The sequence below is a fragment of the Plecotus auritus genome (assembly GCF_963455305.1).
Source record: "Plecotus auritus genome assembly, chromosome: 9".
In the NCBI taxonomy this organism is placed as follows: Eukaryota; Metazoa; Chordata; class Mammalia; order Chiroptera; family Vespertilionidae; genus Plecotus; species Plecotus auritus.
The window spans coordinates 155,740,141-155,767,833 of NC_137783.1; the positions used below are offsets into that span (position 1 = coordinate 155,740,141).

The 27,693-nt window shown below is 67.8% G+C and overlaps 2 protein-coding genes across 7 annotated transcripts; both read left to right on the top strand.

Moving 5' to 3' along the window:
* Positions 1–1,673: 1,673 nt before the first annotated feature.
* On the top strand, positions 1,674–2,554 carry INS (insulin; the record flags this gene model as incomplete). The annotated part of the gene is made up of 2 exons (XM_080642024.1): positions 1,674–1,860; positions 2,421–2,554. 2 exons carry the CDS (start codon positions 1,674–1,676, stop codon positions 2,552–2,554), a joined length of 321 nt encoding a protein of 106 aa, XP_080498150.1.
* A 1,248-nt stretch (positions 2,555–3,802) lies between these two features.
* Positions 3,803–27,693, top strand: IGF2 (insulin like growth factor 2). Of its 6 annotated transcripts, none has more exons than XM_080642014.1 (6): positions 3,803–3,918; positions 12,446–12,656; positions 13,631–13,922; positions 24,829–24,990; positions 26,307–26,464; positions 26,740–27,693. In XM_080642014.1, exons 4-6 carry the CDS (start codon positions 24,834–24,836, stop codon positions 26,977–26,979), a joined length of 555 nt encoding a protein of 184 aa, XP_080498140.1. In that variant the 5' UTR covers positions 3,803–3,918; positions 12,446–12,656; positions 13,631–13,922; positions 24,829–24,833; the 3' UTR covers positions 26,980–27,693. The 6 variants fall into 6 exon arrangements, with proteins under 6 accessions (XP_080498140.1, XP_080498143.1, XP_080498144.1 ...); XM_080642018.1 differs by having other exon boundaries at positions 3,816–3,918; positions 13,631–13,788; XM_080642015.1 differs by lacking the exon at positions 12,446–12,656 and having other exon boundaries at positions 3,817–3,918.

Below are 27,693 nucleotides of genomic sequence, written 5' to 3' on the forward strand. Positions count from 1 at the left end.
CCCGCCTGCCCAGCACCCCGCCTCCCAGCACTCTGCCTCCCAGCACCCCACCTCCCAGCACCCTACCTGCCTAGCACCCCACCTCCCAGCACCCCGCCTGCCCAGCACCCCGCCTCCCAGCACTCTGCCTCCCAGCACCCCACCTCCCAGCACCCTACCTGCCTAGCACCCCACCTCCCAGCACCCCGCCTCCCAGCACCCCACCTCCCAGCACCCCGCCTCCCAGCACCCCACCTCCCAGCACCCCGCCTGCCCAGCACCCCACCTCCCAGCACCCGCCTGCCCAGCACCCCGCCTCCCAGCACACCCCTGCCCAGCACCCCGCCTCCCAGCACCCCCCCTGCCCAGCACCCCGCCTGCCCAGCACCCCGCCTGCTCAGCACCCCACCTGCCCAGCACCCCGCCTGCCCAGCCTGCACTTGCCTCACTCCAGCCCCGGAGGCCCAGCCAGGGCCGTTCTGACAGCTCTGAGCCCCAGGACTCCTGGGAAGGGTTGGTGACCGGCCTCTCTCCCTCCGGCCTGACTGATCCCCCGGCTCTGCCCCCCCACCTGGCCCTCCCCTTCCAGCCTCTGCCCTGCACGCCCATTCACAGAGGCCCCGTCTCCCCTGGCCCTGGAGGGGCCGTGGGCACGGTGATGTCCTGGAAGGTGGGGCCCCTCCTTCCCCTCCGAAGGGCCCCAAGACCCCGGTGCCAAGAGAGGGTTAGAGGCAGCACGTGGCGGGTGGGGCCAGGGGGCTAGGGCACCACAGGAGCTCGGCCTGCGGGACCTTGGAGGGGATGATGGGGTGTGGGCCAGGCCCAAAAGGGGTCAGTGTGGGGGGACGGGCAGGGGCTCCAGGAAGAGGCTGGGAGCCGAGAGGGGACGTGGCTGGGCCACACCATGGAGTCCTGGGGCCGGAACCCAGGTGGGAGCTGCCCCCCCACCCCATGAAGCTGAATGATGGGGCCAGCCTGAGGGGTCGCAGCTGCTGGTCCCCAGTTCAGCCCTCCCCGCAGCACCCTGGGCGCTGGGGGCCTCAGGGGAGCTGCTGTGCGGGTCAGGGTGGGCACGGAGCAGAGGTGTCCCTCACCGTCCCAGCCCTGCGGCCGGACCACCCAGGGCCTGGAGGGCAGACCAGAGGTGCGGGCGGCCCAGGGCTGGGCAGGAAGAACCCCCCGTCCGCCCCCCGGGCCCCCCAGCTCCCTGGACTGATGTGGAAACATGGCCTGGCTCCCGGGGAGGCTGAGTGGGGACAGCAGGCCATCGGGCCCCTCGTTAAGGTGCTAATGACCCCGCGGCCTCAGAGGTGCTGACGACCAAGGCGGGTTCCTGCACACCCAGCACAGCCGCTCGGGGCAAATGGTCCGGAAAGTGCAGCCTCAGCCCCCGGGCCATCTGCCTACCCCCTGGGGTGCCAGCGGCCAGGCAGGTGGGGCTATAAAGCCGGCCGGGCCCAGCAGCCCCCAGCCCTCCGGACCCGCCGCACCCACAGGCCGTCAGCCAGCAGGTCGGTCAGGGACTCTCTGCTGCTGGGGAGGGGGCTGCCTGCCAGGCCCGGGGTTCTGGGCCGTCCGGGATGGGCGCTCGTCCCTCAAAGCACTGGAGGGTGAGCACTGGGTGGGGGTCCCCACAGGGCACGGGCCCCTCACCGGCATCGACCCCACCCGTCCCCAGTCCTCGACGCCCGGCCATGGCCCTGTGGACACGCCTCCTGCCCCTGCTCGCCCTGCTGGCCCTCTGGGCGCCCACCCCCACCCAGGCCTTCGTCAACCAGCACCTGTGCGGCTCGCACCTGGTGGAGGCTCTGTACCTGGTGTGCGGGGAGCGGGGCTTCTTCTATACACCCAAGGACCGCCGGGAGCTGCCCGACCTGCAGGGTGAGTCACCCCGTGCCCTGCCACCCGCTCACCCCAACCCCCCGCCATCCCCCGCTCCGAGCTGGCCCGGGAAGCCGGCGGGAGTCAGAAAGGGAAGGACGTGCCCTCGGTCACACCCTAAAGGGACCAGCTCTCTGGCCAGTGTCGGCTTCAGGGGTGGAGAGTGGGTGACACCTGAGGGTGGGCCTGTCCCCTCCCTGCCGTCCATCCCCCCTCAGACATCACCCGCCTGCTCCCTCTGCCTCTGATGGCAGCTGCATGGCCGAGTCATCTCGGGGTCAGGTCCTGGCAATGGGGGTGCCCCCCTCTCCTGCCCGAATGCCTGGGGGGCCCGGGAGCGGGGCAGGCTGTGTGGGGTTGGGCGTGGGGGGCAGGCCCGTGACAGGCCCCGGAGGCCCCGGTTCAGGCCCTCCCGTGGCCCTGCCCTGGGGGCCGATGGCAAAAGGCAGGGACCACCCCTCTCCCCAGGTGCCCGCTCTCCCCAGGGCTGCTGGGGCGGGGCCGGGGTGGGGGTCCCCGGGCTGCCCTGATGGCGGGTCCCCGTCTCTCCTCCTGGGCAGGGGGGGAGGTGGAGATGGGCGCGGGCGGCCTGCAGGCCCTGGCCCTGGAGGGGCCCCCCCAGAAGCGTGGCATCGTGGACCAGTGCTGTACCAGCATCTGCTCGCTCTACCAGCTGGAGAATTACTGCAACTAGGCCGCCGCCCCGCACCCAGCCACCCCTGAGCTGGCCGCTCCCCGCCCCCCAAGACCCAATAAACCCCTGAACCAGCCTTGCGTGTGTGGTGTGTGCGGTGTGGGTGGGTGGGCGGGGAGGGGGCGTGGCAGGGCACGGGGCCACCGCCTTGGCCATGGTTGCCGCGGGGTCCCCCTCCTCTGTTCTCTCTGCACCGGCCCCGCTGAGCTTTCTCCCCGCTCCCCGGTGCCCTGGGCGGGCCGTACTGTCCCCCCAGGTGGCCAGCCCCTCCAGCAGCCCACTGTCCCGGTCCGGTCCCTGGGTGGACTCCCGGCCCCGGCTGCTTCAGGACGGGACAGAGAAGGCGGCGGCGGGGGCGGGGGGGGGGGGGTTTCAGGGGGGCTGGGGCCAGCTGGCTGGGAGCTGAGCCTTCACTCACAGCCCCGAGCACTCAGACCCGGGGCTCTAGGGGAACAGAATGGGGCCATTCGGGAAATTGCTCCAGCCCTCGGCCTGAGAAGCCCGCTTCTGGGGCTATTCCTGAGGGGCCCCTCGGAGGGAAGAGGCTGGGCCGAGAGGGGACGGGGAGGGCATGAGAAGCTGCCCACACTGGGCCTTTCTCGGCACCCCCCCACCGCCCAGCTTGGGGTGGGCTAGGCAGCCAGGGACCCCAGCCCGGGCCTGGCGGGAGGAACCCCGGGGCCCTGGGGGACACAGGAGAGGGGCAGCGCCCTGAATCAGGGGCGAACTGGGACCCCACGGGCACCGGACAGGGGCCTGGGACCTCGTGCTGGGCATCCGGGCCGTGTCCCCCACAGCCCACAGCCCATAGCCCACAGCCCACAGCCCACAGCCCACAGCCCACAGCCCCGGGATGAGGCCGGGACCCGCCCCCCCCACCCCTCCTCCCACCCTGCAGCCACGTTCCCCCCAGAAGTGCCACCGGGTCCCTCGAGGTCCAGGTCTTCACCCCCCTCAGCACCCATGGCAGCCCAGGGTGGCTCCACTGGGCACTCCCTCAGGCCGCTGCTGGGCAGGCCAGGGAGCCAAGGTGCCCGTGGCCTGGGAGGTCAGCGGGTGACCTGACTGTACCGAGGCCTGGCCAGCCTGCCGGCCGCCTGGGCCAAGCCAATCGCTGCCCTCCCCGGACGCCCCGCCCAGGCCGCCCCCTCCCCACAACCACATGGACACCCCCAGAGGGGATGGCCCTGGCCCCCAGCTGGCCCCGCCCTGGAGTGGGGGCCAGGGCTGGGCAGGTGGGCAGCTGGCGGACGCTGGACCCGGAAGAGGAGGAGGCGGTGCCTGGGACCCAGGGTTTGCTCATGGGAACAGCCAGGTGTCCCCAGTAGCCCCGGGAGAGGCAGGGGTGTCCTGAGGGAGCTGAGGTACGTGAGCCCTGGCAGGAGGGGCAGGCGCAGCCGGGGTGGGAAGGGGCCACTGGGGATCGAGCCTGTGTCCTGTCTGGCCCTGCTGGTGCCGGGGACTCTGAGGAGGGGGAACAAGAGGCCTTTGGGGTCCAGGGCACATGGGCCTGGCCAGTGGGCGGGACTCCGAGCCATGGGCCCGGGGCCTGCTGGTGTCACTCAGGGCTGCCCTCCGGGGGCCTCCGGAGAGGGGTCACCCCGCAGGGCAGGGAGGCTGACACCCAAGGGTCTGGGTCGTGCTGTGCCATGGTCCTTGATGCCCAGCCTCGGCTGGTCCTGCCCTCCTCCCGTCCTGGGAAAGTACCCGGTGAGCATCTGACTTCCCATAACCCCCAGAATTAGAGACCAGACAGTCCTTAGGGGTGACCCTCCACCCTGGCCTCTTGCTCCAGTCCCTGGGCCCCCATGACTGTTCTTGAAAATATGGGGTGGGGTGTCCCCGTGTTCCCGGCCCGGACACGATCCTGGCGGCAGAGGTGGGATTCCAGGGGTGGGCAAACTTTTTGACGCGAGGGCCACCATGGGTTCTTAAACTGGACCGGAGGCCGGAACAAAAGCATGGATGGAGTGTTTGTGTGAACTAATATAAATTCAAAGTAAAGGAGCGGAGGGGAGAGCAAGAGAACCAGGTAGAACAGCCGGATCCGGCCCGCGGGCCGTAGTTTGCCCACGGCTGGATTAAACCCTGGGGTCTGAGCCCCAGGGGCCCAGCTTCCTGGAGCCCCCAAGCCACCCCACAGGTGCCAAGCTCACAGGCCTTGGCCCTGCCATCTACCCAGGCCTGTGCCCGCCTCTTCTGGGAATTGGAGGACAGGCCTCCCGCGTCCTCAGGCCCCGCCTCCCTGGCCCGTGGGGCTGGCAGTGAGGTCAAGGCCTCCAGGCCTGCATGTCACCTGGAGGGGGAGTGGGCAGAGGAGCAGCTGGTCCCAGAGGCCCCCTGACCCTGTGGGTCCCCTGGCGCCCTCAGGGGAGGGCTGGGTCTCCCAGGGTCCCCCTCCCAGAGCACAACCCAACACGGGTCCCACTCCTCTGCCCACTCCTGCCCCGCGTCCCACCACCCCACGGGCCATGCGGGGAGACCTCCTAGTGGGGAAACTCAAGCCAGGGCCAGGACGTCTGTTGCTCTGGTGCCCACACACCAAGGACAGGCTGCCAGTGCGGCCGCCTCCAGGCAGGCCCCCCGGATTGTGCCTGCTCCTGGCAGGCGTGAGCTGGCCCCTGCCCCTGGCCGTTGGGCAGTGTTTGCCTTCTCCCGTTGGCAGTGAATATTTACCGTCCTCGCCGCTCTCTGGGCCTGAACAGCCCTGAGGGGCACGGGAGGGCGATGCGGGGGGATGCCGAGCGGGGTCCCTGCCTTCGAGGGCCCAGTGCCTGGTGGGCGCCGCCCGGGAGTGGGAGTGGGACCAGCAACCAGGGGCTGGAGCTGCTGGAGAAGGGCCCTGGCAGAGGCCAGGCTGCGCCCCGGCCGGCACCCATGTCCAGCGAGGCGTCCCCACGTGGGGAGTCTGTCCCCGGACTCGGGCAGGACCAGGCCCCCCCAGTGCAGGAAGTTTTGGGAGGTGGCCACCTGTCCACATTGGACAAGGTGGCCAGAGCGGCCATTTGCAGGTGTGACCAGCAGAGGGTGCCAGAGCCCCACTTTTGCGGGGCTTCCTATGGGCTGGGCCGGCCATCCTGGGGACAATCTTCTCCGGGGTCCACGGCCCACCTGCCGCCACTCACAGGGCCCCCCAAGGCCGGGGGGGTGGGGTGGGGGGTGCGGCTCCTGGCCTGCCTTCAGGAGGCTGAGGTTTAGGAAGGAGATGGGGTGGCCATGTCAGCCCCCAGTCAAGTCCGCACCCTGCCTCTCAGGGGCTCAGGCCTCCAGGGAGGCCGCTCACAAGCGTGCCGGGTCCCCAATGTCCTGGGAAAGTACCCGGGGAGAGTCTGACCTCCCAGAACCCCCAGAATTAGGGACCAGAAAGTCCTTAGGGGTGACTTCCTCCAGCAACCCCACGTTACCGCTGAGAAACTGAGGCAGGAGGAGGGCCAGGAACCCGGCACGGCGGCCCAGGGAAACGGAGGCTGAGGTGGGGGTGGGGGGCTGAGGAGCGGCTGTTGCTGTCAGCCAGGCTGTCCCCCGCTCTGTATGTAGCCTCCTCGGCCTCCAGTCGAGGCTCACGTGCTGGGGGGGTGGGTGGGCCTTTGGGGACAGAGACCCCAGGCCAGGAGGCCTCAGGCGGGGCCAGCGAATCGGGTTAGCGCTTTCCCACATCCGCCCCGTCCCCTGCCTCCTGCTCAGTGTGGGGAGGCCAGAGGTCGGTTCCAGAAAGAATGTGGCGGGGGTGGGGGTCCAGCGGCGGAGCGGCCCTCCTCCCTCCCGTCTATTGTTTCTGGCTGCCACTCAGGAACAGCCGGGCAGGGTCCCCGGGAGTGGGGGGACGGGGCAGGGGCCTCCCCACGGTCCCCTGCGGCCCTCGGGCTGCTTTGGCGCCGGCTCCGCCCCCCACACCCTCGGGTCCTCAGCCACCTTCGGCCCAGGTGGCCGGCCAGTGTACCGCAGCTCAGAGCCCCATCGCCAGGCCTTGCCTTGGGGGGACCCCAGGCCTGACCCCTGCGGCTGCCCCCGAAGCTGGGCTTGGGGCTGGTCCCACGTGCGCTGGCGGCTGCTGAGCCATCAGAACCGGGGCCCACATTCCGCCGGCCCCGCGCCAGCCCACCCCCTCCCGGCCCATCTGTGTTTTTGGAAAACAGAGCCGGCACCCCACAACCCACCAGCTGCAGCCCAGAGCGTTTGTTCTTCCAGCCCCGCCGCCGACTTCACACTGGGCCCTGCCAGCCCTCCCGCACCCAAGGCCACTCCGGGGACCTCGGGCGGCCCTTCCCTCTGCGCTCAGGTTCGGGCTGGGGGTCCGTCCACACGGCCGAAGGACACTGCCGAGACCAGAACCTGGGGGCCCTGTGGCTCCGAACCACAGCTCTGCCTGCCCTATCACTGTCCCTCCCTGACCTCCCCTGTCCCTCCCTGACCTCCCCTGCCCCTCCCTGACCTCCCCTGCCCCTCCCTGACCTTCCCTGTCCCTCCCTGACCTTCCCTGACCTTCCCTGACCTTCCCTGACCCTCCCTGGCCTTCCCTGACCCTCCCTGACCTTCCCTGCCCCTCCCTGACCTTCCCTGACCTTCCCTGACCCTCCCTGACCTCCCCTGTCCCTCCCTGACCTTCCCTGACCTTCCCTGTCCCTCCCTGGCCTTCCCTGACCCTCCCTGACCTTCTCTGACCCTCCCTGGCCTTCCCTGCCCCTCCCTGACCTTCCCTGACCTTCCCTGACCCTCCCTGCCCCTCCCTGACCTTCCCTGATCTTCCCTGACCTCCCCTGTCCCTCCCTGACCCTCCCTGACCCTCCCTGACCTTCCCTGACCCTCCCTGACCTTTCCTGACCTTCCCTGACCTTCCCTGCCCCTCCCTGACCTTCCCTGACCCTCCCTGACCTCCCCTGTCCCTCCCTGATCCTCCCTGACCTTCCCTGACCTTCCCTTTCCCTCCCTGACCTCCCCTGTCCCTCCCTGACCTTCCCTGACCTTCCCTGTCCCTCCCTGACCTTCCCTGACCTCCCCTGCCCCTCCCTGATCTTCCCTGACCTTCCCTGTCCCTCCCTGACCTTCCCTGACCTTCCCTGACCTCCCCTGCCCCTCCCTGACCTTCCCTGTCCCTCCCTGACCTTCCCTGACCTCCCCTGCCCCTCCCTGATCTTCCCTGACCTTCCCTGACCTTCCCTGTCCCTCCCTGATCCTCCCTGACCTTCCCTGACCCTCCCTGATCTTCCCTGACCTTCCCTGACCTTCCCTGTCCCTCCCTGACCTTCCCTGACCTTCCCTGACCTTCCCTTTCCCTCCCTGACCTCCCCTGTCCCTCCCTGACCTTCCCTGACCCTCCCTGACCTCCCCTCTCCCTCCCTGGCCTCCCTTCAGGGCTCTGACTCTGTCTGTCAAGGGCAGGGGTAAGGGGTGGGGGTGGGCTTCTTCCCCAGCCTGGAGAGGGGCCTGTCCTGTGCCCGCTGTGGGCAAGGAGGGCGCACAGGCTGGGCTCCAGGTGGACCCAAGGCCCAGAGCAGGCGGCTAGGTGTCTTCCCGGAGGAGGCGCCTGTGCCCCCCAGATGCCCAGACCTGAGAATGAGTCCAGGTGGGACTCTGTTCGGGGCACGTGCCCTGTCGGAGAGGCTGTGGTCCCCCGTGCCCCCCGAGTCACAGTGACCGCAGGCACCCCCAGGCCTGGCCCTCACCTCCCGGCCGGCCTCAGCAGGTAGGGCCGCTGGAGTGTCCACCCCACGCCAGTGCAGGGCCGGAGGGAGTGCCGGTGGGCCCGGCTCTCCAGGGTGCACCTCCCGGCCCTGCGCCCCAGCTCCCTCGTCCACGGAAAGGGAATCAGAGGAGACCCCTCCTACCCATAGGGCTGCGGGGGTCCCAGGCTGGACGTGGGAGGGGCAACCCTCATGGTCCCGGGCTGTGGTGCTAGCAGTATCCCCCCCCCCCCACTTAGCTCCCTCCCCAGTAGGACAAGCAGGACGAGGGCTCTCGAACCCCCTACACAGTCTGCCCAGAGCCCAGCATCCTGGGCCAGGGTGTGGGGGAGGCTGGGGAGGCCTGGGCCTGAGACCTGTCCCAACTCCACGGTCCCCACTTCCTGCCCCTGACCAGTGAGCCCCCCTCCGTCCCCAATGTCAGGGACAGCCCCTGGGCCTGGTTCTCCTCCAGGCGACGCGGGCAAAGGAAGCCGAGGAGTCCTCCAGGGTGAAGCCCCGGGCGAGCAGGGGTGGCCGCGGGCATGCCACCAGCTCCCCAGCGCAGGAGGCAGGCTGGGCCATGGAGGGCTCACGTGTGGAAAGGAGGGGAAAGGGAATGAGGCCCACAGAGCCACTCGGGGAACGGGGGTCCCTGTGCCTGAGCCTCCCCAGCTCACCAGCAAGAGAGCTGGGCATCGAGAGACCCCGCCTGGCCGGCCTCCTGCTCCCCAAATTCTGAGGCCTCTTTTTTCTTTTTTTAAATTGATTTCAGAGAGGAAGGGAGAGGGAGAGAGAGAAACATCAATGATGAGAGAGAATCATCGATCAGCTGCCTCCTGCACGCCCCACACTGGGGATCGAACCCGCAACTCAAGCATGTGCCTTTTTTTTTTTTTAAATATATTTTATTGATTTTTTACAGAGAGGAAGGGAGAGGGATAGAGAGTTAGAAACATCCATGAGAGAGAAACATCAATCAGCTGCCTCCTGCACACCCCCCACTGGAGATGTGCCCGCAACCAAGGTACATGCCCCTGACTGGAATCAAACCTGGGACCCCTCAGTCCGCAGGCTGACGCTCTATCCACTGAGCCAAACGGGTCAGGGCTGTGCCCTCGATCGGAATCGAACCCAGGACCCTTCAGTCTGCAGGCCGATGCTCTACTCACTGAGCCAAACTGGCCAGGGTGCTCCGGGCCCTCGTGGTGGCCTCTTACCTACAGGAGATGCAGGGGACGGAGGGTCCCCGCAGTCAGGTGTCCCAGGACAGCAGGGCCCACTGCATAGGTACTGACCCCGGTCATGGGGGGCTGGGCACCAGCACGGGGGACTCGCGCGGCCATGGGGACATGGAGCCCCCCAGGTGCCCTGGCCCAGCCCGGCTGCTGCAGAGCCGATTTGGACAGGGTCAGCCTCCGTGCCTCTCCCAGGGGGGCCACCTATACAGGCACCGCGGGCCCCAGGGCTGGGTGCCACCTGGGGTGGCCTCACTCCGGCCTGCCGGTTGCCCACCCGAAGGCGGCTGAGCCCTACGTGACCTGCTAGCACGGGGCCTCAGGATGGGGGTTCTGTGTTACCTCCTCCTCCTTGCCCCCCAGGTTTGGTCAAGCCGCCCTGGCATGATCCTAAGGGCAGTATTGATGCAGAAGAAAGCCAGGCCCTTTCTGAGGCTGTGGCTGCACTTCTCCAGGTGGCCACAAGGTGTCAGGCTCAGGCCAGATTTGAAAGCCTTGGGTGGGGGGGCGGTTAGAAACTGCGTCCAGTGCAGGACCACGCCCACCCTTCGGTCTCCGGGTCCCTGCCTGTCTGGGGTGGGGGGTCCCCAACATTCTGCCTCTCAGTAACATCTCATTTTATTCTGACACAAACGTAACACAGCTTCCTCTAAGTCTCAGAACACAACGGGAGCTTCAGGAGTGTCCCAGGGGTCACGTTTGGCGTTGGGCATCCACCTTTCCGCATCCCCTGGGGAGGGACCCCTCTCCCCCGCTCCCCCCGCCCCCCCCCCGCCCCCAGGGAGCCGGAGACCCTGGGGGAGGAATTCCCTTAAGCCTCCACTAACCACTCGGTCATGCCAGGATGGAGGCAGACAAGAGACTCAAACCCGAGTGCAAAGGTGCAGAACTCCCTGTACCCCGACCCTGCAGGGGGCCTCCCTTTATCGGGAGAAATGGGGTTGCTTTGCACGCCCCCCCCCCCCACTCCTCTCCTTAGGGGTCCCGGAATGTGTAATACCTTTGGGCTGTGACGTTGTAATTCTAGAAGTGACCACCAGGTGTCAGCACGAGGCCACTTAAAGAGCCAAGTGGGGGAAATTTGAGATGGGGATTTCTGGGGTTCTCTGATTCTCTCCTGCATCAGGAGGGCCCTTTTGTGTTCGCTTCACTGCCCTGTGTCCCCCAGAGGCCCCGTGTCCCTGAGGGCATGGCTGAGAATCAATGCCTTTAGCCCTGCCTCAGTGGTACCAGGGTTGAGTCCCCCGTGGGCCCTCCCAGCCCTCCCTCTCCCATTCTCCCCGTCACCTTGCTTAAAAACTCTGGGTTGCAAGATTCTGGTGGAATCAAATAGCCCTGCAGTGCAGGGACCCCTTTGGGGGGTAGAAATGACAGAGCTCAGGTTCAAGACACCCCCTGGGGAGTGGGAAGGTCCTCACGGTGCAGGGGTCCCGTCTGTGGGCTTGAACAGCCGCTCCCTTTCTGGCCCTTAGCTGCCCACCCTCTCCCCGCTGGGCACACCCCCTTCCGTGGGCCTCTCCTGCCACATTCTTGTCTGGCCTGGTCAGCCCACCCCCTTCCCCAGCCCCACCTGCAGCTGGGAGTCCCAGCCATGTCTCCCAACAGGGACCTGGCCCCAGCTCCTGGCAGCACCTGGGCACCTTGCCGGGGTCACTAGGGGACAGAGGCCACGCCGCCTCGCCTGCAAGACACAGAGCCCAAAGCAGAGCCACAGCCGGCATGTCTCGAACCTGCTCGGGGCCTTGAGCATCCCCCTCATCCCTCCCTACCCAGAGCGCCACCTGTCCTCTGCCCAGGAGTGGTGTGGACCTGGGCCCTCTGGGTCCTGTTTGGCCTACCCCACCCAACCAATTCCAGTCTCCCTCAAGGCAGACTGCCTCCCCCCGTCCCCCCCGAGAGCCCCGTTCTCCCCACAGAATGCCCTATCCCTCCAGCTAAGGAAGGACGTTCAGGTGGAGGTTTCCTGGGCAAAGGGAGAATTCAACGCGGACACCGGCTGTGACGGTCAGGTGAACACAGCGGGTGCAGGAACGCAGGGAGCCGGGGGCGGTGGGGGGGGACTGGTGCTTGTGTGCGGAGTACATGCCTTTGCCTCTTGGTGCACCTTTGCCTGCTCCTGCCTCCCTGCAGGTTTGGGCAAGATGTTTCAATTCCCTATCAGTGAGCTTTCGTCGAGTCAGGTGGCGCGTCGTCTGCCCTGCCCTCCCCACCTGATCAGATCTCCGAGGGCTGTGCCTTCCCTGGGGTTTCATCCGGCTCCCAAAGGCTGGGACCCCATCATCCCATGGCTATTGCCACTGGCGGCAGTGCCCCGAGTGCCTGGAACCGCTCCGGTCGTGTAAGGGGCGGTGTCCGGTGGGACGGGGGAAGGGAGAACGCTCCCACACGAGGGTCCCGCCTCTGGAAGGAGGAAGGACGGGACCGTACTGTGTGGCAGCTGCGTGGGGGCCACCTAAGGGTGACGTTGCTGACCTCCCTTTTCAAATCTGCCGCTTCCCCCCTGTGCCCCACCCCCATTTTACCCGTGCCAAGCCCACCCACATTCCAGGGTGTCAAGTGACTGCCAAGTGTCAATCTCGTGAAGTCCGCACCCCCCCCCCCTCCCCTCAGGCCTGCCAGCTGGCTAGCAGGCGTGCTTCTGGCTTGTGAGCAGGCCCACCAACCCCCTTCTGTGGGGTCAGGGGCAGGCCAAACCTCCACCCCCCCCACCCCCCACCCCTCGCCCCCCACCCCCCCATACACACTGTGCCCAGGCTTGGGACAGTGCCACGGCCAGCTGCCCCAGAGGCCCTGGCCACGCTGAGTTGGTGCAAAGCTACCCAAATTTGGAGGGGCTGGAGGGCCGGCGTGGAGGGGGGGGGGGTCGGGGAGATGAGGGGTCCAGCTATAAACGCAGCAGGCCGTGGCAGGTGCCTGCTCAGTGGTAGAAGCTGTCTGCTGCCGAGGACCCGCTGCCATGCGAGCCCTCACGCTGCCTTTCACCATCTCCCCAGCCTCAGCCTCAGCCTCAGCCTCGCCCCCCTCCTCTGCCACTTCGGGCGCCCCGGCCAGAGCAGCCCCTGCTTTGGCGGCAGCTGCTACTAGCCCTGCCGGCGGCTCATCGGCCGGGCAGCTGGGGCAGAAAGCCTGGGGCTCCGGTGACTCCCCGGTCCTCTTTATCCACCGCCCGGGAACTTCGGGGGGCACCCAACAGCTAGAGCACAGGTAACGGGGCTCCCTCCCTCGTGCAGCACCTCGGGGTGCCGTTCGCGCGTGGGGGCTGGGGGCTCAGGGTGGCTAACGGGATTGCTGCTTCTGCTGGACAGAAAAGACAGGTGGCCGGGGGGCTGCCTGGAGCCCGGGGCTCCGGCGAGGAAAATCCGTTTTCCCTCCCTGATCTGCTGGCAGCCTGGGCTCGGGGCGCGGGCGGGGCTGCCCTGGGGGGGGGCGGTGGGGTGCAGCTGTGCTGGCAAATGCAAGGGGCAGGGTTTTGCTGTCAGGAGCTCCCCCCCACGCCCCCCCCCCAATCCCAACTGAAGACAAACGACACAGTACAGAGGCTCCAGGCCGAGATTTTGAAGCAGTTTTTTATACAATTTTTTAAAAGTCAGGCTCCCACCTTCCATCCCCTGCACCCCCCGACCGCCCCCCGCCCAGCCCTGTCCTGGGGAGGGTCACGGCCCCACAGAGGGGCTGAGGGCCAGGCCGCTCCCTGCCCGCGTGCCCAGCTCTCCGGTGGCTGAGCCGAGTCCTGGTGCAGGCAGTTCTCTTCCTCTGCCCAGTGCCTGCCGGGCTCCGCTGCCCTGTCCACTAAAGCGGGGGGGGGGGGCCTTCCCCAGAGGAGCTCACTCCCCACCCTCAGCTGCCTCCCCACTCTCGGTGGGGTTGCTACGGGGGAAGGCTTCTACTTTGTGCTGTGATCCCCCAAGACAGGCCCCAGGCCATGCCCAGGCAGGGTCTTCCAGCCACAGGGGTCTCCCGCCCGCTGTGGGCATCTCCGGGGGCCTGGTCCGAAAGCCCAGCTCCGGGTGCCCTCCAACGTGGCAAAGGGCCCACCACCCGAAGCCCAACACGGTGAGCTGAGGACCCACAGGCCTCTCCGCTCCAGCAGCCCGGCAGAGAAGGGGCTGGGCGGGGGGGGGGGGGGGCTCCGGCTTGGGGCGATTTGTTTTACAGCGACCACCCCCATGTTTCCCCAGGGGCCGAAGGGTCACTGCGGAGCTCCTGGAGGAGGAGGAGGAGGAGGCGGACTCCAGCCCGCAGCCCCAGGACGCTGCCTCCCAGCCGGCTCAGCCCCCGGCCCGGCCTGCGCGCCAGCCCCGGCAGAGGCCCAGGCAGAAGCCGCCCGGCGCAGCCCGTGAGCACAGCCCCCAGGCCCGCTGCTGCTGCAGCCTGTGCCCCTGGCGCTCCCAGCGTGCCCCGCGGTCCCCTCAGCTCCCACACACTCAGCACTGAGGCGCCCCCCGCCCACCAACCCCGGCCCCCGCGGAGGTGAGTGTCTCCGGAGCCCCGGGCAGGGCCCAGGTGCCCCCTCTCCACGTGTCAGACTCGGTTCCTTCAGTGCTGGGTCTAGCCAGCCCGCCCCCCCTTTACAAGGAGTTGAGGCTCAGCAAGGCTGGGGGTGCTGGGTCACAGAGCTGGTGCCAGGGATTCAGGGGCCGCTCCAGGCGTGTCTGCCTCCTGGGGTGCTCAGGCGGGGGTGGCAGCGATGTCGTGCAGGGCACTCCTGGGAGAAGGTCAGAGGGGAGCCGGTGAGCAGCCCAGCGGGAAGGCAGGGGTCAAGGTGCAGACCAGCGAAAGAGGAAGGAAGAGGAGGGAGAGGGGCGTGAGGAGAGCGGGCTCGGCTGGGGCTTCCCCTCTCCTTCCCCTGTCGTCAGGGGGGGAGGCGGGGGGACTGTGAGGGGCACGTGAGGCATAGCCCAAAGGGAGAAGCCTCCTGAACCCCGGGAGTGCCGTGGGGGGCGGGGGCGGTCGGAGCCCGTTGTCTGAGGCGGCAGGGCTCCCTGTGAGGGAGTGGAGGTGGCTGGGTGGGGAGGCCAAGGTCGCCGACCAGGTACCTGTCCTGGAGGGATGCTCAGCTCCAGGGTCCCAGTGGCTGCGGGCGTGGCCGACTCTGTCCCTGTGCGGGACACAAAAACCACAGGGGCCACCTTCAGAGCCTGCAGGGACCGATTCACCCAGCAGGTGACCCCCTTCCCGGCGGGCCTGCGGCCCAGAGGAGCCCAGAGCACGTTTTCATGGGTGTCTCTAGTCCACGCACAGCCAAGGGGGACAATGGGCCACACGGGCTCCTTCCCCATGCAGCCCCGCCGCCCCCTCCCGGCCCCGACCCTTACGTACTTTTGGGTTTTGGTTTATTGGCGGGTGGTGCCTGGACCTGGGGTGGCTGGTGCTGTTGGGTCCCATTGGTTCTGGTTCCGGCCTGGACATCTGTCCCCTGCTTCCCGTTGGGGTCGGGGCTGACCCTGAGTGGGCGTCCCTCCCAGAGCCAAGCTCCGTCCGAGCCCTGCAGAGGGGGGTGAGGGAGGGGCGCTCGGGGACCCTCAGAGATGGAGCCGGGTTTGCAAACGCTGGGCTTGGGCCCAGGGAGGGGGAGCAGCCAGGTCGGAGCCAGAGCCGGGGGGGAGGAAGCGGGGAGCGAGAGGCAGACGGCAGGCCAGCGACTGTGAGGAGCTGGGAAGGCCGTGAGCGGAGCTGGTGGGGGGCGCAGGGCAGTCTCGAGGGGTGAGTCCGATCCTCTAGGGCTGATTACTCTCTTCCGCGTCTGTATCTGTGGATCCAGAGGGGAGGTCAGTGCTGCGGGTGCCTGGGCAGGGCTGGGGAGGGTGGCGCGGGGGCTGGGGTCCCTGCCAGCCAAGCTCTGCCGAGGAGACCCCAGCCCCACAGCCAGCTCCGGTGGCTGGCAGGTCCCTCCCTGCCTGGGGGGGGGGGGGCTGGCCGTCGGGGAGTCGAGAGGGTGGGTCCTGGCTGGGGGTGGCCAGGGCCCTTTTTGAGCCCTAGGGTGACCCGGATCCGTTCCCCTGCGCCTGCCCCTTCAGCCACACTTTTGACTAAATAAGGCGAGGGTTCTGGGGCAGCACCCGGGGAAGGCCATGTGCCCCCCGCCCCGCCCGCCCTGACCCCGGCCTGGCACGGGGCGGCTTCCTTCCTACCTGTAAGGTCCGGGGTGTCTCCCAGCACCAGCTTCTCCAGATGAGCGCCTGTGTGGGGAAAACACAGGGGATGCCCCAAACCCGCCGCTGGCGTGAAGGCCCCCAGGCACGCTGCGGAGGGGAAAGCCGCGGGCTCGGAGGAGGAGAGGTGGAGGCCCCAGCAGGGCCAGGGAGCCCTGGGCCTGTCCGTTTGTCCTGAGCAGACGCCCCGCCAGGATGTGGAATCTGCTCTGGGCTCTCGGGGACCCCGGCCCACAGACAGGCCTGATTTTAACGCTTCCTCACCCCACAATTCACAAGTCGCCATGGAGTGGGGAGGAGGGCTCCCTGCTGTCCCTCCCTCTGTAGGCACAGGCCCGAGTGCGGTCTGGGGCAGAGGAGGGGGCTGTCCTGGGTGGGGGGGGGGCATGACCAGATGTTCCTGGAATGGGACGAGGGGTGATTGATGTGGGCTGGGATTTGAAGGGGACATTCCCCACATGCCTTGGGTGGAAAGTGGCTGTTTTCCTGGGGTGGGGGCAGCCTTCCAGTCACACCTGTCCTTTGGCTTTAACCCCTGCCTTCCCAGTGGCCCCTTCCAGCAGGGGTCCCTCCGTGGGGTGCCCCTGGGGACTAGCAGTGCCCTGTATCCTGGTCCCAGGCCCCAAACCATTGTGCTGCTCTGCCCAGCAGCGCCTCCTCGCTGACATCCGCCCCCACAGATCCCCGGGGAAGGGGGTCACTGCCCTACACCCCCAACACTGTCCAGTTCTGAGGGGTGACCCTGTCCCCACTCCCCCCACCCCCGCCCGCTCGCCAGCCCGAAGCAGCGCCTGGATCTAGTTGGGTTCAGGATCTGCCTCCCCTGCTCCCCTCAGTTCCCAGCCACAGGGAGGAGGCCTTCGGTGAACATTTGCAGAAAACGAAAGGGGACCCCGGCCCCCGACTCCCGGGCAGGCCTGCCCCCCACCTCTGCCCCCACTTTCTCCCCGCCTCCCCACTTCCTCTGCTTGCTCCCATCACCCACACCGAACTGGTTTCGCTGCAGTTTGGTGCCTGGGCAAGACCCGGGCGGCGCTCGAGGCGTGCGGGGGCGGCGGGGGTGGCCGCCCGGGGGTGCTCCCGGGCCCCCCAGCTGAGCCGGGGATGAGCCTGCCCGCGGCGGCGTCCGGGCCGCGGCTTCGCCTAGGCTCGCGGCGCGGGAGCGCGTGGGGCGCGGCGGCGGGGAGCCCGTGGGACTGACTCCTCCGAGACGCCCGCCCGCGCGCGGAGCTGCGGCCTGAGGCGCCGGGGGACGGCCGCCGGGTTTCTGCCTCGGGCTGTCGGGTGTCGCCCTCCGCCCCGCAGGCCCGCGGAGCCTGGGCCACGGAGACCCCTCACGGGGGAGCGGGAAAGCGGGGGAGAGCGGCGATCCTGCCCCGGCGCGCGCCCCGGGAGCCCCGCGCTCCCCGCACTCCCCGCGCGCCGCCTGCGCCGCGTCCCCCGGAGGGCGCCCCTGCTCCGCGCGCGCCCTGGACGCACGCGTTGGTTTCGTTGGTTTCGCGGCCCAGGCGCCGGGCCTCTAATGCAGACCCGTCTCTGGGGTCCCCACCCACGCAGCCGCTCGCCCGCTCCCCCCAAAGACGGACAAGGCCTTTTTGTCCTGCGCTCCTTCGGGCTTACAGTCTTGCTCCAAAGGTCCCCGCACACATTCAGCGTTCCCAGGTCCTAAGAGTTTTCTTAGACACGAATTCCCAGGGACCTACAAACCAAGGTCGTCCTCCTCGGCTTCCCCAAATTTACACGCTGTCCCCCCCCCCCCCCGGCTCTTCACCGAGTCGCAGGCCCCCTCGGGGCCCCGCAGACCCGCAGGCCACCCACCCGTGCTCTCCCGCAGTCTCAGCGGTCACCCGCCCTGCCCTGCGGCCACGCGGCCAGCTTGCCCGGCTCCCAGGGTGGACAAGGTTCGTCTGGCACGTAGGTCTCTGTCCCCAAACAAGTGGCCCTTTTCTTGTGTCCCCACCATGTTGGACGCTAAGGACAAGGTCTCCCTAGCTTGCTGTCCCTGCTGACACCCCCACACGGCTTCCCCACAGCCTGGGGGTAATGCCTGCGGGGTCCCTCAAAATTATTGGCACCAACCCGGGGGCTCCCTAACTTTTACACCGAGAGTCCCAGGTCCCCCCAACGCATGAAGCAAATTACCCCCAAACCCCCAGAAGGTTGCTCCGCCGCCTCCACAGGATTTCGGAGTCTCCCCGAGTCCTGAACAGTCCCCGCTCGGGTGGCCTAGGTCTCCCCAAGCCCCTGAGCATTTTCCCGTGGGCCATGGAGATGGGGCACCCGTTTCCCGCCGAGCTCCGGGCCCTGCTGGTTCCTGCCCATGAGACCTGCCCTTCACCCAGGTCGCAAGCACGCGGAGCAGTCACCGCTGCCCCTGACCCTGGGTTATGCAGGTTCCCCAGAATCTCACAGGGGGGTCCCCCAGGCCCCTGGGACACCCCACCCACGCACAATACAAGGCTGTGCCTGGGATACTGGGTCCTGGGCGTGCCCCGCCACCCAAGTGCCTAGACGTGTTCTCCGCGTGGTAACATTTTGCGTCTTTTAAAATCCCCCGGCCCCTCGCTCGCGGACAAGAACCCGGGTTTTCTAGAATTCAGACACTGATCAGAAAGGACCTTCTCCTGGCCCCCAGTTCTCCTGGCCCCCAGGTCCGGCTTGCTTCCTTCTCTCAAATATTAGGCATTGCCCTCCAGACACCCCCCCCCATCCAGGGTTACACGCGGGTCACAGAAAGGCACTGGTTTCTTGGGCTCCCACACATCCAGGACCTCACGGGGGGGGGGCACCCTGAATTTAATCAACATTTCCTACCCCCCCCCCCCGCCTCAGTTCACTGCCAGGGACTTTGGACACCGGTTCCCCAGGTCCCAGGGTTTAAGAACGCTTCACCCTTTCCCCCCCCAAAGTGAGATGCCGGCCTCCAGGTCTCCGAGGACTGGAGCCACGTCTCTGGATCCCTGATTCCAAAATGACTTTGGGGGGCTCTGAGCGGAGGCGCTGCCCCCAGCCCTCCGAAGTAAATCGGGATTTTTTTTCCCCTCCGCAAAACAACTGAGCTTTTTTCCTGAACATTGATTTATGGGTGCCCTGACTTTCTGACCCTTTCCCTGAGCCCCCTCCCCTAAGTGTAGGCCATTTTTTCCACGAGCCCCCCAAAAGGAAAATGCCCGGGGACTGAAGAATACCCTCAGGCCCCAAACACTGCAGGCAGCCGAGGCCTGTGCCATACACCAGGGTACCTGGAGCTCAACTGTCAGTCACCACAGGCAGTTCCCAATGACCCCCACATTCGGGCCGTATCTCACCAGGGGTCCCCAAACACAGACAGTGCTCAGGAAAAAAAGGGGGGGGGGTGCATTTTCTCTTGTTCGCCCCAAACAGACCTCCAGTAAGTGAAACGCGTTAAAAATAAAATAGACAAGCTCAATTTTCTGTACTCCCTCAAAGCGCTGCTCATACCCCGGGCTCCCCCAAAATTTAGACCGCTGTTCCTGGAGTCCCTGAAGGACACTGAGAACCCGCGGAGCTCCGGCGCCAGGCCCACTGCGCCCCGAATCGCGGGAAGGAGCCCCGCTTGCCCCCCGCGCGGGAGGTTTGGCCGAGATGCCCACGCCGCGGCTCTTGTTCGCTTGTTTCAGTTTTACACCCTGAGTTTGGTGGGTGCCCCCGAATGTCACGGAGAGAATGTTCCCGGAGTCACCGAGAAATCTGCCTCCCCACCCATCCCGCTGGTGTCCCCCAAGCCTGCCTCGCACTGGGGCACTGGGCTCCCCACATGCGGGCCGCCTTCCCCCCAGTGCACGGAGCCGTTTCCAGGGGTCCCCACACTTGGACCCTATTTTTCTGGAGCCTCGGGTTTAGTGGCTCCTCGCAGCTCCCACAGCGGGAAGCCTCCACGTCCCTGCTCCGGGGACGCGCACTCTTTCCGCCCGCAAATCAGACCCCATCTGGGCACGGTTCCCGGCCCGCCCGCCGCCCCCGCAGCCCCCGGCCCCGCGCGCTCTGGCGCGGGTGTCGGCGGCTCTGCGTTGCCTGCGAAGCCCTACGTTTACGAATGTCTGTTCCCCTAACGCCCTGGCCTGGCAGCGTGTCCGCCAGGACGTGGGCAGAACTCCCGCGTCCAGGAAAACGCCTGGGCATAGCCCCCAGTTCCCCCCAAATTTGGGCATCGTCCCCGGGTCTTCCAACGCGCTGGGCGTAGCCCCGGGGCCTCGGGGACTGCCGCCGGGGTCCCGCTCACCTTCCGCACGTCCGCCGCCGGCCGCGGAGCCCTCGCTCCCGCCTCGCTCCCGGCGCGCCCGCCCGCGGACAGACGCAGCTTGCAGCCTCGCGGTGAGCTCCTGCCGCTTCCGCGCTCCGGCCGGGCTTCCGCCCGCATCGCCGCCTCCCGGCCCGGCCCCGGCCCCCGGCCCCCGGCCCGCTCCCGCCGGGGCTGACGGGCGCTCGCCTCCGGCGGCCGTTGGGGAAGCCAGCGCGGTGCGCGGGAGCCTGCGGCGGGCTTGCCTCCGGGCGGCCGCACTGGCGCGGGGGGCCAGGCGCCCCGAAACCGGCGCCGCTCTAGTTTGTGCAAAGATCGTGATTGTGGGGCGGGCAGCGCGCTGGGTCGGAGGGACGCCGGGGAGAGGCGCACCCGCTCGCAGGGCGCCGCACGGCGCCTCCCGCCCCGGCCGGGGACTCGGGGAAGTGCGCGCCGAGCGCGGGCGGGCGAGGTGATTGATGGCGGAGTTCGGCGACCCCGCGCGGTCTCCCGCCGGCAGCCCCTTCCCCGTGCAGAGGGCGGGCGGCGGGGGCTGCAGGGGGCCGGCGGCGCGCGGGGGCCTGTGCGTGGTTTTGACTTGGGACAGGCCACGAGTTTTCACATCGTGCAGACTCGGGGGTGGCTCCCCAGGCCCCCAGTGAGCGTGGCGGCCCTCCGGGGCTGAACCCGGGTCGACACAAGTCCAACGCCCCGAGGCTGGGGAAACCATTATTCGGACATTTGGGGGGGCCCTAAGGCGGGCTGCTTAGAGCACCCCGTGAGCTGGGTCACGCAGGTAGGACTTGAACAGTTTCCCGCCTCGGTCCTCTCTCCCGGGCACTCGCCGCCTCGCAGGCCCTGCGCCCGCCCCACGTTCAGGCCTGGCCCGGCGCGTTTTCCGCACGGACCGCACCTGGCGGCTGCCTCGGCCACGACCAGGCCCCCGCGCGGCACCGGGGGGCGCTCGGGCTCTGGCAGCGGCTGGAGGCGCAGCGCCTGCACGGGCAGGTGGCGGCTGCGCGCCCTGCGCGCGCCCAGCGTCTACCCCCCTCCTCCTCCGCAGGTCCCAGCGGGACTCGGGGACACCCGAGCCACACGGAGCCACCTGCGCCCTCACTCACGCTGTCGGGGCGCCCCGCCGCGTAGCCCCTCGTCGGGAAGCGGGGACCCCTACCACCGCTAGGGCCGGGGACACCGCCCACCCTGCTCACTCCGTGACCCCCGCGCACAAGCGCAAGGAACCTGGTACCCCAGAACCCGAGATGGGGGCCCCTTAACTGTTCAGAATTGGGATTTCTTGCACACTTTGCCGCTCCCTGCCCCCAATCCAATCTCGTCCCCGCACACCCCACGTCCCCCCTCCCCCACCCTCCAGTCTCCCGCGCCCGGGAGCCCGCGCCCCCCTCCCCTGGCTCGAGTTGCGGAGGCGGTCCGGGGGCGGGGCGAGGGCCGGCCGGGCGCCCATTGGCGCGGGCTCAAGGCCAGCGGGGCCCGAGCGGGCGCTGCGCCGCGGGGTGGCGCGGCTATAAGAGCCGGGCGTTGGCGCCCAGAGTTCGCCTGCTCTCCGGCGGAGCTGCGTGAGGCCAAGCGGGCCCCCGGCCCCCCCTTCCGGCCGCCCCCGCCTCTTGGCCCACGCCCGCCCTCGCTCCATCGGGCTTGCGGCCCCGCCTCGACGACGTCCGCGCGCTGCTGATCCCATCTCGGGCGCCGTCGGCGGGGTCGCGCTCCGCCGGGCCTGCGGATCCCTCGCCGCCTCCTCGTCTATCTACCTCAACGCCCGTCCCGCTTCGCCCGAGGAGGCGGTCCCCCCCGCAGGCAGTCCGGCTCGCAGGCCGCCGGCGTTGTCATCTCCCCCGCGCTCCCCCTCCCAGCCCTCCCCGGTGCGCCGCCTGGCCGCTCCCACTCCTCGCGGCGTCCCGAGCGGCTCCAGCGCGGCCACCACCGCCCCCCCGAGGCCAGGGCTCGCGACGGCCGAGGGCTCCGTCGGCCCAAACCGAGCTGGGCGCCCGCGGCCCGGGTGACGCCTCAACTCCGCCCCCCCTCGCACCGCCCCCGGCCCCCGACGTGGCGTCCTTCCCTCGCTTCTCTGTGCTCCCCTCTCCACCTCTCTCGCCTCTGGCCCCGGCCCCTCGCACTCGTTTCTCCCGCAGCCTTCCCTCGGCTCCCTCCCGTCCCCCCCAGCCCCGCGCCTCCGCGCCCGCCCCCCCTCCCCGCCCGCCCCCGGATTGATTACAAGCTTCTGTTTCTCTCGGCTGTCCTCCCCCGCTGTGAGCCTGCCCGCCTCTCGCTGTCCCCTCTCCCTCTCGCCCTCCCTTCGGCCCCCCCCCTTTCACGTTCACTCTGTCTCTCTCACTATCTCTGCCCCCCTCTATCCTAGATACAACAGCTGACCTCATTTCCCGATCCCCTTTCCCCCCCTAAAAGTACAACATCTGGCCCGCCCCAGCCCACAGAAGGCCCGTCCTCCCCAAACAATCAGAGGATACTCCCCCCCCCCAAAAAAAAAGCCATCCCCCCGTTCTGCCCCGTCGCACATTCGGCCCCGGCGACTCGGCCAGAGCGGCGCTGGCAGAGGAGTGTCCGGCAGGAGGGCCTTCGCCCGCTGCCCGGTTCGCATTCACGCAGCAGGGAGGTGGGCGGCAGCTGTGCCGGCTTCAAGGTAAGCGCCTTGCGGGCCACGGGGCTGGCGGGGAGGCTGCGGGGTTGCGGGCGGGCGGCTGCGGGTCCCCTTCCCTACGGCGAACCCCGCGCTCTTGCTTGCGCCGCGGAGGGGGCGGGGTAGGGGCCGCGAAAAATGCCAAGAGAGGTGTGAGCGTCTGCAAAGGCCACTTCCTGGTCGGTTTGGGGGTGCGGGGGGGTGTTGCTGAAAGTTTGGGATGTGCGCCGTGCGGGGGGAGGGCCGTCCCCCCGGGGCGCTGGGCAATGAGGGGGGGCGCGGGTCTCAGAAACCCACCCTGGTATGCTAACGCCGCGCCAGCAAGAGAGAGAGAGGAGAGAGGAAAACGGGGTGGGCGGGGCCAGGAGGGAGCGAGGGGGGCTGAGTTGGCAAAAGAGTCCTGCCAGACGCCACATTTGCAGGATTCCCCCCCCTCTGCCCCCCCCTCGTCCCTGTCCCCAACATCTCCAAGTAGGAATCTGGGGAGAGGGGCTGCTCTGGGGCTCCCAGGGGAGTGTCCAGCCCCTGGTCCACGGGCAGATGGAAGTTTCCATACAAGGAGGGGGAAAGCCGCCCCCCTCCTGGCCCCCTCTGCCCTGTGCGGACTTGGGCTGGGGGTTCAGGAGGCGCCCCCACCCCCCACATGGTCCTCTGTTAAGGGATGGAGCTGGCGGGGAGGGAGGGGAGAGGGCGGGGGGCGTGCAGAGGAGAGAGGGGACTGGCTGGAAGCCGCGAGGGGGCGGGGGCAAAGGGGCGGGGGGAGTGGTCAGCGGGGAGAGGGGTGGGGGCTGGGGTGGAGCCGGGGCTGGGAGGAGTCGACTCGCACATAAAAGCCGAGGCACTGGCCAGTCTGAGCGCTGGACATTAGCTTCTCCTGTGAGGCCACCTTCCAGCTTCCTTCTCCTCCTCCTCCTCCTTCTCCAGCCCAGGGATCTCCTGTCCAGCTGCAGGTAACCAGCGCTGTTGAGCGGAACCCCCCGGCCCTCCGGCCCTCCGCTCCAGCCTGCCTGCCTGCCTGCCTGCACCCCGGTTCCCGGCACAGCCCTCGGCTTCTGCCCGCTGCCTCTAGCAAGGGCACTCCCCTCTCCTCCCTGCCTCTGCCCCTCATTGCCGCCCGCCTCGGGCATGCTCCCTCCTGGGCTCTGGGCGGGACCCCGCACCCCAGGGGCCGGCCTTGCGGAGGGATGGAGCAGCTTGGCCACATGGGTTCTGAGGGGGCAGCTGGGAGACAGCTGAGGTCCAGGCTGGGGCAGCACCAGGGGATGGAGGTGGCAGTTCAGATCCTCCCGTGGACCTGCGGCCCTTGAGGCCACGCAGCTCCTTCTCATCCCGGCTCCTGGTTTATGGCATCGAGACTCCCCCGGTCCAGCGTCTCCATCCGGGGCTGGGGGGCCACGCTGCTCGCTGCCCTGTGCCCACCGGGTGTGGAGCCTGGGAGGGGCACAGCCCTTGCGTGGGTAGCCTCGGGGTGCCCGTGGACTCAGAGGCACTGGGCCGTGGCTGCCCCAGAAAGGGCTTGTACCTGGGGCTGCAGGGACAGGCTGGGGCCCGCCCGCCTGAGGGGCTTCCACTTCTGGACCCGGTGGGGGGTGTCTTGCTGAGTCTGATGAGAAGCCGAGGCCCCCTCCCAAGCCTCCTACTCCTTACGGGGTGCACAGCCCGTGCAGGGGGGTGTGTCCTAAGACTGCCACTCCTTCCAAACTGGACCGAGGAACTTGGTCTGGTCTCCAGGCGGCTTCACCTGCTCTCTCCTGCTCCCCGGGAGAGGGAGGGGGCGGGATCCGAAGGGACCCTGAGGCTTTTACTTTTCTGCGGCTGTTGGGGTGCCCAGGGCAGACTGGAGTTGGGGGACTGGGTGAGTCAGGAGAACAGGCCCCCCCCCACCCAGAGTCATGCTGGTCATCGGATCCTTGGCCAGAGGGGGCCGGCAGTGGGGACCCCCTGAGGCTTGGTCCTCTGGGGTGCTGCCCCGGCGGGCGGTGGGGTGGGGTGGGGTGGGGCTGTCTGCCATCTTGGCTGGCGCTGGGAGACCCAGGAGTGGCCGCTGCCTGGTGCTGGCCCCGCCCTCATGACATCATAGGCTGGAGGCCAGGTCCCGCATCCAGCACTGGCCCCTGCAGCAGTGACAATGGGGACCCCCCTCCCCACGTGAAACCACTGACCAGCCCTTGCTGCCAATCAAAGGTGCTTCCGAGCTCCGCCTTGGCCGCTCAGACGCGTCCGTCCCGTCTCCGTTAGGGCACCCCGGGAAAGCCCTGCTTTCCGATCCCCCCGGACTTTGTGAGTTGGGAGACCCCGCCCGGCTCAGCCGCCCCTCTCCGCCCGCAGATACCATGGCGCTTCCAGTGGGGAAGTCGATGCTGGTGCTGCTTACCTTCTTGGCCTTCGCCTCGTGCTGCTATGCTGCTTACCGCCCCAGTGAGACCCTGTGCGGCGGGGAGCTGGTGGACACCCTCCAGTTCGTCTGTGGGGACCGCGGCTTTTACTTCAGTAAGTGGCTCCGTGCGCGGTGGGGGAGGGGAGGGGGCGCACACAGCAGGTGCTCACTAAAGTGCTGGCATCCTCTGAGGGGGTGGGGGGTGGGGGGCGGGGTGGGGTGGGGGGAGGACCAGCCACGGAGGGTGAGCGGGCTTTGGAGAGGGCGTTCATCAGGCACCTGCAGTGTGCCAGGAGGCATTCATACCACCACCCCCCCCCCATTCTCCTGCAATAAAGACTCAAAATGGAGGGTCGCTGGTCTCCCTGGGGCGGGGTGGGGTGAGCCGAGGGGGAGGCAGCCTGGCCCTCGCCCTCACCCGCTGTGAGCGGGGCGGTGGGCGTGGCTTGGTGCCTGACGTTTTGACAATGGGCGCATCCTCACGGAGGTGCCCCTGGTGAAAATGTCATCAAATGTGAGATTGGATAAAAGCGGTTGGGAACCCAAAAGCACATGTTGCTGGTGGGTGTGCATGGCCCGCGGCCTGGGGCGGGGGGGCGCGCGGCTCCATCTGGGGGCGCAGGAGCGGGGAGCCCCTGCCCAGCTGCTCCCATGCCTGTCGCACCCGGTCCTGGCACTCCCCATAGCCATCCCATTCTGCAGCCTCCACGGACCCGCCCTAAGCTTTGGCAATTTCAAAGCTTCTCTTCGAAAAGCATTCCCGATTCTTAAACCCGAAGCCCCTGCCGCCTGCCTCGCCCCCCCCCGCCCCCCGCCCCGCCGCCCTCTCTCTGTCCCTTGCCTCCTTTGGGGTGGGAAGTGGCCCTGTGCTGTAGGGCCTGGCAGCCATGGGCCCTCACCCAGAGAGTGGCTCCCTGAAGGGGTGCTGGGCCAAGCCCCCACCCATGGGACCCATGGCGGACCCCTTTACTAGGGGCTCCTCCCCCGCCCCCACCCAGGGCCCGAGGCTGAGGTGCTGGGTGCTTCCCCTGGTGGCTGAGACTTGGAGCCTGGGGGAGTGAGGGGAGGACGGGAGGAGAGGAGGGTGTGGTTTCTGCAGGTCCTCACTCCTCTCCTCCCGTCTTCTTCTTCCTCCTCCCATTCCTACCTGTCTCAGTGTCCAGGGCGGGGGGCCGCCAGCCCCTGCTTTAGCTCAGCGGGGGAGGACACTCCTGTCCCGGGACCCTGTGGTCCCGGAAGGTGTGGGGTTGGACCCTTCGCCGGGCAGCCCCGGAACCCATTTTCCAAGCCACCCGGGGTCTGGGGACCCTGAGGCTGTGCCCATTTTCAGTCCAGGAGGGAGGCACTGGGGCGGGTCCCCCTGCAGCCCCGGCGCCCTGCCCCCTCTCTGCGGGGCGCACGCTGACCACCCCTTCCCTTCCGCTCGCAGGCAGACCAGCCGGCCGAGCGAGCCGTCGCAGCAACCGGGGCAGTGGCATCGTGGAGGAGTGCTGCTTCCGCAGCTGCGACCTGGCCCTTTTGGAGACCTACTGTGCCACCCCCGCCAAGTCCGAGAGGGATGTGTCGACTCTCCCGACCGTGCTTCCGGTGAGACAGCCCCCTCCCCACGGAAACACACGGGTCTCCTCTCCCGGGGAGCCCTGAGGGGGGCAGGGCACAGCTGGCTCCAGAGGTGGAAGTGCAGTGAGAGAGGCAGTCCCCCCTGTCTGCCACGTGTCCCCTCTTGGGCACCTTGGCCAGAGCTGGCAGGGCGACAGAGTGCGAGCCCCTCGGTCTGGGGCCGGGGGGGGGGGGGTGCTCCGGCTCGTGGGGGGCTGCAGCGGGGGAGCTGGCCCCCCCCTGACTGGCCCTTCCCCTCCCAGGACAACTTCCCCAGATACCCCGTGGGCAAGTATTTCCACTCTGGCGCCTGGATGCAGTCCGCCCAACGCCTGCGCCGGGGCCTGCCCGCCCTCCTGCGGGTCCGTCGTGGTCACATGCTGGCCAGGGAGTTGGAAGCCTTCAAGGAAGCCAAGCGTCAACGGCCCTTGAATGCCCTGGCCACGCACGACCCCGCTTCCCACGGGGGAGCCTCTCCGGAGGTGTCCAGCGATCGGAAGTGAGCCAAACCATCGTGATTCTGCGGAACGGCCCCACCCTCCTCCTGCGCTCCTGACCGGACTTCCCATCAGGTCCCCCAAGCCTCTCTGCGCCGACCTCCTCCCAGCGCGCCCCGGCCGCCCCCTGCCCCAACCTCCCCATGTCAGGCTACACCCCTCGGCCCCCTCCATCGGCCTTAGGGAGTCATCCAGACAACCCCAAAAATGTGCAACATCAATTGGCTTTAAATATCCCCCCAAATTATCCCCCTAAATTATCCCCCCAAATTATCCCCCCAAATTATCCCCCAAAATTATCCCCCCCAAAATTATTCAACAGCCTCAAAATGTACAAAACCAATTAGCTTTGAATATCCCCCCAAATTATCCCCCAGGGATATTCAAAAGCTTCAAAAATGTACAAAACCAATTGGCTTTAAATATCCCCCCAAATTATCCCCCCCCAAATTATTTAACAGCCTCAAAATGTACAAAACCAATTGGCTTTAAATATCCCCCCAAATTATCCCCCCAAAATTATTTAACAGCCTCAAAATGTACAAAACAATTGGCTTTAAATATCCCCCCAAATTATTCAACAGCCTCAAAATGTACAAAACCAATTGGCTTTAAATATCCCCCCAAATTATTAAACCAAATTATTCAAGCAAATTATCCCCCCAAAATTATTCGACCAAACTATTCGACCAAATTATTCAACCAAATTATCACTCCAAA